The following is a 13,898-nucleotide window of genomic DNA, read 5'->3' as shown; positions in this document are numbered from 1 at the left end:
CATCTCTGTGGGTGTGCCTGTGCCTGTGTGTCTGTGTCTCTCTGTGCTTCTGTGCATGTCTGTCTGTCTGTCTGAGTGTGTGTCTGTGTGTCTGTGTCTATATCTGGGTCTGTGTATGCACTGTGTCTGTGTGTCTGTGTGGATGCATGTCTCCATCTCTGTGTGTGTGCCTGTGCCTGTGTGTCTGTATGTGTCCACCTGGGTGTCTCTCTGTGAGCCTGTGTGTATAGGGAACTGGGGATGGTTATTTCAATACTGCAGAAACCGGGTCTTACCTTTTCAAGTCCACTGTTGTCACATTAAATATAACGCCCTTTAGCCAGAGAATCATAAAGAGACGCTGAGAAAATGGGCAATTTCCAATACTCTCACCATCACAGCCAGCCTGCAAATGGAAGAGGAGATCTTCATCAGAACTAGTCTCACAATTACAAATGCCAGACTCTGCTCTGCACGCACACAAAATCATGGTGAATGTTTGTTAACAGTGATGATACTGTAAGTAGACTTCTGAGGTCCCTTCCCCCAGCCTCCAAGTGGGAGGCGTGGGCAGGGAGGACACACTGGCTGAGCCTTCTGCCTTCCTTCCATCTCCTCACCACTTCCTGCCACTTGGGGCCTCTGAATAATGGTTCTCAGAGGAAAAAGAGCAGCCAGAGGGAACCCCCTTTATTACTAAAGGCAAAAAAGAAAGACATACTCTTCCCCTCCCTCCATCTCTTGATCCTCTTTAGAGACACACCTCTCTTGCCAGGATGATCATTTGTGAAAAAGACCTGCAGGCTCTCCCACCGGGATACGATGCCCAGCGTTCTCTACTGTTTCCATCTCTGGAATGAGGGCTAGTTCCTATGAGTTCTAGGACCCCAGGACACTAAAATGTTTAGGTCCCCTCCTCCATTTGGGAGCATTTGTACTTAGATGGCAGATTGTTCACAGTTGATATGGAGGGTAGGAAAACAGGTAGAAACAATGTCTCCCTGATAACCTGAGAGGGTCACATCCACACACAGGTACCCAGACGCAGGCACAGAAGAACACTCAGCAGACATCCTCCCTTCTGTGGGCTTGTGGGAGAAAAGAAAGGCAGATATTAGAGAAGGAAGGGAGCCGCAGACTTCGTCCTCCTAGGGCAGTTCCCAATCTCTTCTTTCTCTTCCCAACAAAGTTATAGCACTAACAAAATGCTACCAGAAAGACCAGGAGACTCAGCCAGGCTCTGATGACAGAAATGGCCATATTTAGGCCAGAAGTCCATTTATTCCACCTGCAGTCCAAACGGAATTGACAGGAAAGCATTGAATCTATAACCTGAATAACAGAAAGGGAGAAAGTCAATTGCTGGTTTGAGAACTGAAGAAAGGAAAAAAGATGTGTCAAGAAAATTGGGCATCTTAAGAAATTCTTCAGAGGTGGTTCTCTTGCATGAAGTTCTTAAGTCACCTGGAGAGGTTGTTAATAACAAGCTATTCCTACAAATGTACAGTTGATAAGAGACCCCAAACTCAGTTTTAAAAAACACTCGATCAGCCTCTTCACAAAGACAAAGCCCAGATGGCCAACAAGCACATGAAAAGGTTCTTAACATCATTACCTAACAGGGCAATGCAAGTTATAACCGCAAATAGATTCAACGACACACCTACAAGAATGGCTAAAATGAAAAGTTCAGACAATATCAAGTGTGGACAGGAATGTGGAGCAGCGGATTCCTCATCCACTGTTGGTGAGAGTGCAGATTGGTGCAACCACTCTGGAAAACTGTTTGGCGATTATTTACCCAAAATAAACATGCATTTATGCTATGACATAACAATTTCACTCCCAACAGAAATGAGTGTTAGGGGCACAAAAAGCACTTAAATGAATATTCCTAGCAGCTTTAGTGTCATAGCCAAAACCTGCAAACAACTCAGACACCACCAAGAGTAGAATGAATAAATAAATGGTAGTGAGAGTCATTTCCTAGGCAGGTTGATAAGAAGTCTAGGGGTCCCCAAGGCGAGAGGGGTCTGGAATTCTCAAGGAGGAAGAAAGGACAGACTTTCTTTTTTCCTCCACATTCCTTAGGATTATGTATCCTGCCTGAGGACAGTCTCTGGATTAAACCTTCTGGCTAATTCTGTTATCTTAAAATGTAAATTATGGGAGTAGGTCTGGTGAGATCTTTACAACCTCCAGACATTCTTTGGATTCATTGGAAAGTATAACACTCCATTGCTAACATTAGCAAGTGGGTAGAAGACTGAGCACCGAAGAATTGATGCTTTTGAACTGTGGTGTTGGAGAAGACTCTTGAGGGTCCCTTGGAGTGCAAGGAGATCCACCCAGTCCATTCTGAAGGAGATCAGCCCTGGGATTTCTTTGGAAGGAATGATGCTAAAGCTGAAGCTCCAGTACTTTGGCCACCTCATGCGAAGAGTTGACTCATTGGAAAAGATTCTGATGCTGGGAGGGATTGGGGGCAGGAGGAGAAGGGGACGACAGAGGATGAGATGGCTGGATGGCATCACGGACTCGATGGACGTGAGTCTGAGTGAACTCTGGGAGTTGGTGATGGACAGGGAGGCCTGGTGTGCTGCGATTCATGGGGTCGCAAAGAGGCGTACACGACTGAGCGACTAAACTGAACTGACTCTTTCTGCTCCCTTCTGATGTCTATGTCAGAAGCTTTCTCTATCTCCTTTATACTTTAATAATAAACTTTATTACACAAAAGGACCCCATGCCCAAGGAGCAGCAGCCAAGATGAGCTACACCACGTCCAAGGTCAGGGGCATCGGCCGAGAATGCCAGGCTGTGACGGCACAGGAACGGCCAAGAGGAGTTACCCCACGGCCGAGGTCAGGGGCGGCAGCCAAGAGTAGCAACCCTACGTCCAAGGAGTGGTGGCTGCGTGGGCACAGGAGGGCCTAGATGAGCTACTCCATGTTCAAGGTCAGGAGGGGTGGCGGTGAGGAGATACCCCTCATCCAAGTTAAGGAGCAGTGGCTGCACTTTGCTGCAGCAGCCGTGAAGAGATACCCTACGTCCAAGGTAAGAGAAACCCAAGTAAGACAGTAGGTGTTGCAAGAGGGCATCAGAGGGCAGACACACTGAAACCATACTCACAGAAAACTAGTCAATCTAATCACACTAGGACCACAGCCTTGTCTAACTCAATGAAACTAACCCATGCCTTGTGAGGCCACCCAAGTCAAGCAGGTCATGGTGGAGAGGTCTGACAGAATGTGGTCCACTGGAGAAGGCAATGGCAAACCACTTCAGTATTCTTGCCTTGAGAACCCCATGAACAGTATGAAAAGGCAAAATGATAGGATACTGAAAGAGGAACTCCCCAGGTCAGTAGGTGCCCAATATGCTACTGAAGATCAGTGGAGAAATAACTCCAGAAAGAATGAAGGGATGGAGCCAAAGCAAAAGCAATACCCAGTTGTGGATGTGACTGGTGATAGAAGCAAGGTCCAATGCTGTAAAAAGCAATATTGCATAGGAACCTGGAATGTCAGGTCCATGAATCAAGGCAAATTGGAAATGGTCAAACAAGAGATGGCAAGAGTGAACATCAACATTCTAGGAATCAGTGAACTAAAATGGACTGGAATGGGTGAATTTAACTCAGATGACCATTATATCTATTACTGAGGGCAGGAATCCCTCAGAAGAAATGGAGTAGCCATCATGGTCAACAAAAGAGTCCAAAATGCAGTACTTGGATGCAATCTCAAAAATGACAGAATGATCTTTGTTTGTTTCCAAGGCAAACCATTCAATATCACAGTAATCCAAGTCTATGCCCCAACCAGTAATGCTGAAGAAGCTGAAGTTGAATGGTTTTATGAAGACCTACAAGATCTTTTAGAACTAACACACAAAAAAGATGTCCTTTTCATTATAGGGGACTGGAATGCAAAAGTAGGAAGTCAAGAAACACCTGAAGTAACAGGCAAATTTGGCCTTGGAATGTGGAATGAAGCCTAATAGAGTTTTGCCAAGAGAAAGCACTGGTCATAGCAAACACCCTCTTCCAACAACACAAGAGAAGACTCTACACATGGACATCACCAGATGGTCAATACAGAAATCAGACTGATTATATTTTTTGCAGCCAAAAGATGGAGAAGCTCTATACAGTCAGAGAAAACAAGACCAGGAGCTGACTGTGCTCAGATCATGAGCACCTTATTACCAAATTCAGACTTAAATTGAAGAAAGTAGGGAAAACCACTAGACCATTCAGGCATGGCCTAAATCAAATCCCTTATGATTATACAGTGGAAGTGACAAATAGATTTAAGGGACTAGATCTGATAGAGTGCCTGATGAACTATGGAAGGAGGTTCCTGACACTGTACAGGAGACAGGGATCAAGACCATCCCCATGGAAAAGAAATGCAAAAAAGCAAAATGGCTGTCTGGGGAGGGCTTGCAAATAGCTGTGAAAAGAAGAGAAGTGAAAAGCAAAGAAGAAAAGGAAAGATATAAGCATCTGAGTGCAGAGTTCCAAAGAAGAGCAAGAAGAGATAAGAAAGCCTTCCTCAGTGATCAATGCAAAGAAATAGAGGAAAACAACAGAATGGGAAAGACTAGAGATCTCTTCAAGAAAATTAGAGATACCAAGGGAACATTTCATGCAAAGATGGGCTTGAAAAAGGAGAGAAATGGCATGGACCTAACAGAAGCAGAAGATATTAAGAAGAGGTGGCAAGAATACACTGAAGAACAATACAAAAAAGATCTTCACAACCCAGATAATCACGATGGTGTGATCACTCACCTAGAGCCAGACATCCTGGAATGTGAAGTCAAGTGGGCCTTAGAAAGCATCACTACAAACAAAGCTAGTGAAGGTGATGGAATTCCAGTTGAGCTACTTCAAATACTAAAAGATGATGCTGTGAACGTGCTGCACTCAATATGCCAGCAAATTTGGAAAACTCAGCAGTGGCCACAGGACTGGAAAAGGTCAGTTTTCATGCCAATCCCAAAGAAAGGAAATGCCAAAGCATGCTCAAACTACCGCACAATTGCACTCAGCTCACACGCTAGTAAAGTAATGCTTAGGATTCTCCAAGACAGGCTTCAGCAATATGTGAACTGTGAACTTCCAGATGTGCAAGGTGGTTTTAGAAATGGCAGAGGAACCAGAGATCAAGTTGCTGGATCATGGAAAAACCAAGAGAGTTCCAGAAAAACATCTATTTCTGCTTTCTTGACTATGCCAAAGCCTTTGACTGTGTGGATCACAATAAACTGTGGAAAATTCTGAAAGAGATGGGAATACCAGACCACCTGACCTGCCTCTTGAGAAACCTGTATGCAGGTCAGGAAGCAACTGTTACAAACTGGACATGGAGCAACAGACTGGTTCCAAATAGGAAAAGGAGTACATCAAGACTGTATATTGTCACCCTGCTTATTTAACTTCTATGCAGAGTACATCATGAGAAACGCTGGGCTGGAAGAAGCACAGGCTGGAATCAAGTTTGCTGGGAGAAATATCAATAACCTCAGATGACACCACCCTTATGGCAGAGAGTGAAGAGGAGCTAAAAAGCCTCTTGATGAAAGTGAAAGAGGAGAGTGAAAAAGTTGGCTTAAACCTCAACATTCAGAAAACGAAGATCATGGCATCCAGTCCCATCACTTCATGGGAAATAGATGGGGAAACAGTGGAAACAAATGTCAGACTTTATTTTTTGGGCTCCAAAATCACTGCTGATGGTGACTGCAGCCATGAAATTAAAAGACGCTTACTCCTTGGAAGAAAATTTATGACCAACCTAGATAGCTTATTCAAAAGCAGAGACATTACTTTGCCAACAAAGGTCCGTCTAGTCAAGGCTATGGTCTTTCCTGTGGTCATGTATGGATGTGAGAGTTGGACTGTGAAGAAAGCTGAGCACCAAAGAATTGATGCTTTTGAACTGTGGTGTTGGAGAAGACTCTTGAGAGTCCCTTGGACTGCAAGGAGATCCAACCAGTCCATTCTGAAGGAGACCAGCCCTGCGATTTCTTTGGAAGGAATGATGCTAAAGCTCAAACTCCAGTACTTTGGCCACCTCATGCGAAGAGTTGACTCATTGGAAAAGACTCTGATGCTGGGAGGGATGGGGGCAGGAGGAGAAGGGGACGACAGAGGATGAGATGGCTGGATGGCATCACTGACTCGATGGATGTGAGTCTGAGTGAACTGCGGGAGTTGGTGATGGACAGGGAGGCCTGGCGTGCTGCGATTCATGGGGTCGCAAAGAGTGGGACATGACTGAGTGATTGAACTGACTGACTGACTGACACAGAAGCTCTGAGCGATGAAGCCTTGTCTCTGACCCCGGATTGAATTCTCCTCAGAAGGCCAAGGATCCCAGCATCTTTGCGTGATTCAGCAACAACCTTTCAGTAGTATACTCATATACGGGCTTCCCAGATGGCAGTAGTGGTAAAGAACCTGCCTGCCAATGCAGGAGATGTGAGATGTGGCTTTGATCCCTAGATTGGGAAGATCCCCTGGAGGAGGGCACGGCAACCCACCCCAGTCTTCTTGCCTGGAGAATCCCATGGACAGAAGAGCCTTGCAGGCTACAGTCCATGGGGTCACAAAGGGTCAGACACGCCTGAAGCAACTTAGGATGCATACTCATATACTACCCCACACCACATACACTTCACCATACAGTCGTACCACAGTGGAAAAGAACAGCTGTTACTACAAACTGCAATGTGGATGAATCTCACACACACAATGTGGAGGGAAAGAAACCAGACTCAAAAGTCCTTTAGGAGAGTCCAATGTAGGTGAACTTCAAACACAGGAAAACTGTGTGTTGGGAGTCAGAAGAAGAACTGCCTTTGGAAGCTGGGTATTGTCTGGAAAGGGTGGAAGGAGCCCTTAGGATGGTGGAAATACTCTATAGCTTGAGTGGGGTGGTGGCAACATGGTGGGTATACTCACCTTGACCAAGTCTTAATTAAGGTTTGTTTCCTTTACTGCATGTTTTACTCCAATTAAAAAAAAAAAAAAAAGAAGCAAAAGTATTAATTTAAAAAATACAGAGTCAGATTCAATAGACATTGTATGGGGTCCAGAGATCTGAATTTTTAACAAAGTTTGCCAAGGTAAAATAATGCTGGCAGTCCAGGGCCTCAGCCCCACCTTGGACAAGAGATAAGGCTGGTCCAGTGCTCTGGTTAATGCATAAGATAGAATGGTTTGAACCACACCCCAATGGATGATGTGTTGATGAGAAGGTTCTTACAAGAACTGCTAGCTGATAAATCCAGCTGCGTAAGTGTAAAGGTAATAGGTGAGCTTAACATCCATGAAGAGGCACCAAGAGACTCAGGTAAGTGGCCTCAGGGTCCCCTCAGGTGTGAAGCACTGGCTTCACAGCCTCCAACTCCTCAGCTCTCCCTTCCAGCTTCTAGCATTTATGGGCAGGCCCACCTGGTGTTTCCAGTAGTCACGTACGGAAGTTGGACCGTAAAGAAGGCTGAGCGCCGAAGAATTGATGCTTTTGAACTGTAGTGCTAGAGAAGATGCTTGAGAGTCCCTTGGACTGCAAGGAGATCACACCAGTCCATCCTAAAGGAAACAGTCACTGGAAGAACTGATGCTGAAGCTGAAGCTCCAATACTTTGGCCACCTGATGCAAAGAGCCAACTCATTGGAAAAGACCCTGATGCTGAGAAAGATTGAAGGCAGGAGGAGAAGGAGGTGACAGAGGATGAGATGGTGGATGGCATCACCGACTCACTGGACATGAGTTTTTTTTGAGCAAACTCTGGGAGACAGTGAAGGACAGGGAAGCCTGGTGTGCTGTAATCCTTGGAGTAGCAAACAGTCAGATATGACTGAGTGACTGAATAGCCTGGTGTCTGTGACAGATTAGGAGTGTGACAGTTAGGACCCCTGTAGATGCCCCTGTGGCTGCCTGAGGCCACACCCCACCAGGGGGCCCCACAGCCTTATGGCCATTTTGAAGGCTGCCCAGTCTCCTCTCGGCTGTGTACAGAGCTCAGCTACATAAAACTCTGAGCAGCTTGTTGCTGGAGATCCCTCCTAAATCATGGTGCTTTCTTAACCACTGCAGGTTTGGGCAGAGTCACATGAGAAAAGGGGGTGAAGGAAGAGATGAAAGTTCAGGGACACAAAGGCATGTATTTTGGCCAGTCCTGACTTGTTCCACAGCTTCTAAATCTCTTATTTTTATAGTGGTTACACTAAGCTCAGTCAAGCCTAAGGTAAGTTCTGCAGAGTCAGGCCATTTTGTTTCTCCTTCTCTCTTGTGTCTCTAACCTCCAGAATCCTCTTATAACTCTATGCCGAACGGGGCCAAGATCCCCAAGGAAATGCACTTTGACCAAGAGCTCTGTGCCTGGGACCCACTGCTTTCTACGGCATCTGGAGAACAGCTACCCTGAACAGGTCTTTCTGCCTCACTGCTCTGTCTCTTTCATGGTCTCAAACTCAAGCCAGTGTTTTCCCTTGAAATTGTTCTCTGTTTTTCCTGAACCCTGGAAGCTCCTTCTTAAGGAGAAACAAAAAGGGAGAGAGGAGCAACTCATCTTTTAAAACCTAAAAATCGCCTGTGTCATCCAGCCAGGTAAACACTTCACCTTCTTAACACGTTCCTTCCCAGAACTGGAACTGGGAATTAACACAGGACCTGGAAGGTGGAATGATGGTCTGCAAGGCACAGCGCCCACAGCCCAGAAGGTAGTGATGAAAGCCACCTTTGTACATTGCCCACCCACGTGATCATCAAACAGAATTGTTCCGACCCAGCTCGGGCACTGATCTGAAGGCTGTCAGGCATTTTAGAAGAATCAGCCAGCTGCTACGACTGCCCATAAAAGGTTTTTGCATATCCAGTGTTGCCTCACCTTAAATTACTCTAAAATAAAAAAAAAAAAAAATTTTTTTTTTCTGTCTCAGTCTGTCGTAAATGAGGGGGTTACAGGAACATGGCAGGAGTGACTAGGCACCTTGCTGCCTGATTTTATTACTTTAATGTGCTTCAATGCCAGGATGTGCCAGCAAAAATAAAGGCAAAGATATGCCATCTCCACCACCCATTACTGGGCAACACCAAGGGAGTAACACCAAGGCAGTATCGCCCTGGTCATGGTCATTATCAGACGAGATGATGGGATAAACACACAGGCATTAGGGGTGAATAACTGACACGGTTGCCATAATTAGGACGTTTTATCATATACAGTTTTATTTTCCAATGCTGATAATTCTCTCAGGCTAATTACACTCTGGGCTAAGTTTTCCCAGCAGAGTTCTCAGGCTATAGGGAAATTTTTGTATGTATAAATTTCTGATACAATCAAATTAGGCCGTTTGAGAGATCAGAGTGTCTTTTTGTTTCCAGTGAAGACCGGAGCACTTGGGTAACCCAGATTCATAGGTCCGCCTTTTGAAATGCAACGTTTCTGAGTGCCTACGAAGACGGTCATTCTCAAAGGAAAAGCATTGATGCCTCTGACATGTTCTGAGAAATCTCATCTGCCCCGGAACCCGTTTGCGGCACTGGAGGATGTTGGCAATTCTGCTGAGTCCTGGCCTGGGACCAACTCCCACCTCACAGCCCGAGCTGTAAAGGTTCAAATGTCGTTACAAACGTCAGCAGGTCTTCAGACCAGAACCTACTCTCACCTACTCTTTGCACACTTAACTCCATTTAGAATTTGTGGAGGAGCATTTTGTTAAATTTCCTTTCAGTGCTTTTTGCTTCCGGCCAATGACCTTTCCAAGGCTGGGCTGGAGGGACACGTAAGGAGCACCAGTCACCCCCACTTGCCACTAAAGTCACTCCTACTCCCCATGGCCTGTGAGGGACTGCCCCCCACCCCTGACAAATGGGTGATGACCCTCTGGTGGCTCCAGATCACCCTTTCCTGACCCTCCAGCTGAATCCCACCTTCAGGGTCTCTTTCTAGAAAATTCCATGAGGGCCTAAAAGGTAAACACATTCTGCAAAGGAAGCATTTTTCCTTACTCCATGAAAAAACAATTGGAGGGGACGTTCCTGGTGGGACAATGGATGAGAATCCACCTGCCAATGCAGGGGGACATGGGTTTGATCCCTGGTCCAGGAAGATCCCACATGCTTCAGAGCAGCTCAGCTCGTGTGCTACAACTACTGAGCCCACGTGCAGGAACCACTGAAGCCCGTGCACCTAGGACTGTGCTCTACAACAGAGAGCAGCCCCTACCCGTTGCACCTAGAGAGAGCCTGCCCATGGCAACGAAGACCCAGTGCAGCCAAAATAAATTAACTATTAAAAAAAAAAAAAACACAGTTCGAGGGTGGAGGGAAGATAAAGGAAGAGGCAATAAACTGGAAGTGCTCTGTCCCCTTTCTGACCACTGGTTTTCAACCAAGAAGATGAGAGTGAAAATTGTTAGTTGCTCGATCATGTCTAACTCTCTGTGACCCCATGGACAGTAGAGCCCACCTGGTTCCTCTGTCCATGGAGTTCTCCAGGCAAGAAGAGAATTTTCATCTTATGTGCAGGAAAGTGTTCTTGTCCCTATAGAAACACGGGAGGGATCCGGGGGTCAAAGAGCTAATGTAATCAACTCCATCCCAGGGATCCAGAGAAAATCAGTGAGTAATGACGGACGGTATTCCCAACATTCTGGGGAGGACTTGCTGTTTAGTTGCTCAGTCATGCTCAACTCTTTGCGACCCCATGGACTATGGCCCATCAGGCTGAATAAAAGAGTTGCTGATCTGAGGAGGTGAAGGTCAGAAGACAGTTTGATGTGGGAGGCCACAGGCAGCCACGAAGAACAGCGCTCCCCCAAGAAGAACGATGTGGTCAAAGGGCTGGTCAGGACTCTCCTCTGTTGGCAGCTGCCCCTGTGGGAGGCTGGAGACAACACAGCCAGAGATGAACAGCTGCAGCCAGCCGGATGAGAGCCAACTCTCTGCTCCAAGACCTGCCTGCACACTCCCATGAACTCCTCCAGGGTCCTCTGCAGGAAGCCTGATGGCCTCATGTGCTTTGGGGCCTGGCGATCAAACTCAAGTCGCAAGGCCAATGGCAGAGATCCTGCATCAGAGCTAGACAGGCAGCCCTCCCATGTCCACGGTTCCTGCACACACACCATCTCATGACTGATGCCAGGGGTGGCTGAGCACCCCTCCTGGAAGGTGGGAGCTGTAAACTCAACCCCAGGAGGGTGCGAAGGTGAGCTCGGGGCACTGGTAAAGAGAAACATGGGTGCAGTTCTGCATGTGCACCCCTAGAGCCCAGCCTGAACCCATCATGTCCACCTGCCACTAGGAGCAACAGCTGGGAGATGCTCCTCCTCGGTCTTTCCTTGCTCCCAGGGAAGCAGGTTGGAGCTCCAGGATCTCCCTAACCATCCACACAGCCAGTGTCTAGAGCCAGGGACCCATCTTCCTTCAGCCAAGAGTCCCACAGGACATGGTGGAGTGCGGAGTTCCAGGCCCACGGTGAACACTCCATGTGTGAAACACTAAAGGCCTGAATCCCATGGCTCCAGGCACCTGAAGCCTGGACCACTTCACAAAGTGCCTCCTAGGCCCGCCTTCCTCTTTCTTCTCAAGGCCAATGTCCATAAACTCTTGATTATTTTAAAAAGCTCACAAAGATAGGGTGCTGAAATGGAAGACCCTGCGTACTCACAAATCTTCAGAGCTTCCTAAGAGACATATTTTCTTCTTAGGAATGGAGGAAAATTCTCCCATTTTTGAGCCATACTTTTATGACAATTCGACAAAATTGCATGTAACTTTATATTTTAAAAAGATACAGTTTTGTAAATATTTGTATGTACATATATTACAAATATTCTGCTTGTTTGATTTTGAATTATAGATGTCAAATATTCTGTCTTGGGGGGGTTATGTTTTATTATACTTTGTTAAAAAAGGAAAAATTGTACATTTTTAGAATGTTTGTATGAATAAATTTAATGTACTAGAAATAAAAATTTAAAAAAGGAAAAGAAGCTCACAATGTCTCACGACTAAGAGATCACCCAAAGAGAGCGGCATTCAACAGGAGCAGAACAGAAGAAAAGGCGAGGCGGGAGAGGGAGGGGAGACAGAGGGGAGGGAGGGGTGGGGGAGAAAGAAGGAAAAAGACAGGAGAGGGAAGTGGGAGAGGATCAGAACACGAGGCACTCAGGTCATGGGCAGCAAAGTCTTCCCAAAGCCTCTTGGACTTGAGGTTTGACTTAAAATGCAAATTTTAAATCAATCTGAAACTTCTTGGTTTTGAATAATCTGTACGTTTGACAAAATGTATATACAATTCTTCCTGTTTGCCAGACACCTTGAAGTTTCTGTTTTGAGCAACATGAGATCTCTTGGAGGCAACGCAGTCCAGGAGGACGGGTGTGGGGCCAGGGAGGGCCAGTGTGAACTTGGGTCCCACTCCTTACTAATCAAGTGGCCTCAGGCAAACCATTTGTTCTCCCCAAGTCTCATTTTCTCCATTTAAAAGCCAGGATGAGAATCCCTATGCCTTGGAGGATCTCTGGGTGATACACACTGGAGTCTCCTGGGCACCCAATAAAGGCGGCTATTAAAATTATTATTAACATCATCATTCCTCTACTAGATCTGCAGGGCCCAGAACAATTAGGGAATTTAGGGTACTTTTTAACAAGGCTCAATCAGTGTGATTTTCATGCCAAACTGTATAGACCTTAAAGAAGTACTGATTTTTTTTTTGCGCCCCCAAAACCTAACGCCTCCTATATCTATTCCAAGTGAAAATTAACAACTGAAGTCACTTTCTTAATTGCAAAAGCAAACAGATCCTCAGCCAGGAGGCAAAACGGCAGAGCCCCGGCCTGGCATTTGTATCTGGGAGTTACCGCAGCCTCTTGGGGAAAAGTCCAGAGGAAAGGGCATCTGGAGAGCTGGGACACCTGACTGACGGCAGGGCTGACAAGCCCAGGGACACTGCTTCCTTTTCAAGAAATGATGCCGCAGGCCTCCGTCATTTATCCACCATCATCTGGGCTTCCCTGGTGGCTCAGAGGGTAAAGAATCTGCCTGCAGAGCAGGAGACCTGGGTTCGATCCCTGCGTCCAGAAGATCCCCTAGAAAAGGAAATGGCAACCCACTCCAGTATTCTTGCCTGGAGAATCCCATGGACAGAGGAGCCCGGCGGGCTACAGCCCATGGGGTCGCAAAGAGTCAGACACCACTGAGCAGCTAACACTTTCATCTGAGGGAGGGTGAGTTTCATATAATGAGGGAAGAAGGCAATCCCTCCCCCATCAGGACTTGGTGTTCAACATGCTGGAACTGCAGATCCATGTGGAAAAAGGCTATTTTAACCAAGGAGAGGAGAAACAAGGAAGCCCATCTCTTCCTTGTCAAACTAGAATGTTTTGGAAGCAAAAAGTAAGTAAGTAAGTAAAGTCACTCAATCGTGTCCAACTCTTTGCAACCCCAGGGACTGCAACCCACCAGGCTCCTCTGTCCATGGGATTTTCCAGGCAAGAATACTAGAGGGGGTTGCCATTTCCTTCTCCAGGGGATCTTCCCAACCCAGGGATCAAACCCAGGTCTCCAGCATTGCAGGCAGATGCTTTACCATCTGAGCCACCAGGGAAGCCCTTTGGAAGCAAATGCCCCCCCAAATCAGCAATTTTGAAGGTGATCTCTAAAAAGTAACACTTCTTAAAGCCCTATTCTGACTTCAAGTCTTTCCAACCTATTTATAGACATGGGCTTCGATCCTCTCAATGGAAACAGTGGCAGATTTTATTTTCCTGGGCTCTAAAATCACTGTGGATGGTGACTGCAGCCATGAAATTAGAAGATGCTTGCTCCTTGGAAGAAAAGCTATGACAAACCTAGACAAGTGTATTAAAAAGCAGAGATGTCACTCTGCGGACA

General features: G+C 46.4%; 1 protein-coding gene across 1 annotated transcript in view; it reads right to left on the bottom strand.

Moving 5' to 3' along the window:
• Window positions 1-13,898, bottom strand: part of CLIC6 (chloride intracellular channel 6) — a 61,277-nt gene that overhangs the window by 16,120 nt on the left and 31,259 nt on the right. The window contains exon 2 of the mRNA XM_040266074.1: window positions 276-385. Coding sequence (XP_040122008.1) covers window positions 276-385 — 110 coding nt within the window. The remainder of the gene's footprint in view (window positions 1-275; window positions 386-13,898) is intronic.

This window comes from Oryx dammah, unplaced genomic scaffold (assembly GCF_014754425.2).
Source record: "Oryx dammah isolate SB20612 unplaced genomic scaffold, SCBI_Odam_1.1 HiC_scaffold_2, whole genome shotgun sequence".
Lineage (NCBI taxonomy): Eukaryota > Metazoa > Chordata > Mammalia > Artiodactyla > Bovidae > Oryx > Oryx dammah.
The sequence above is the reverse complement of the archived record's forward strand: the minus strand, read 5'-3'. Positions and strand labels throughout refer to the sequence as shown.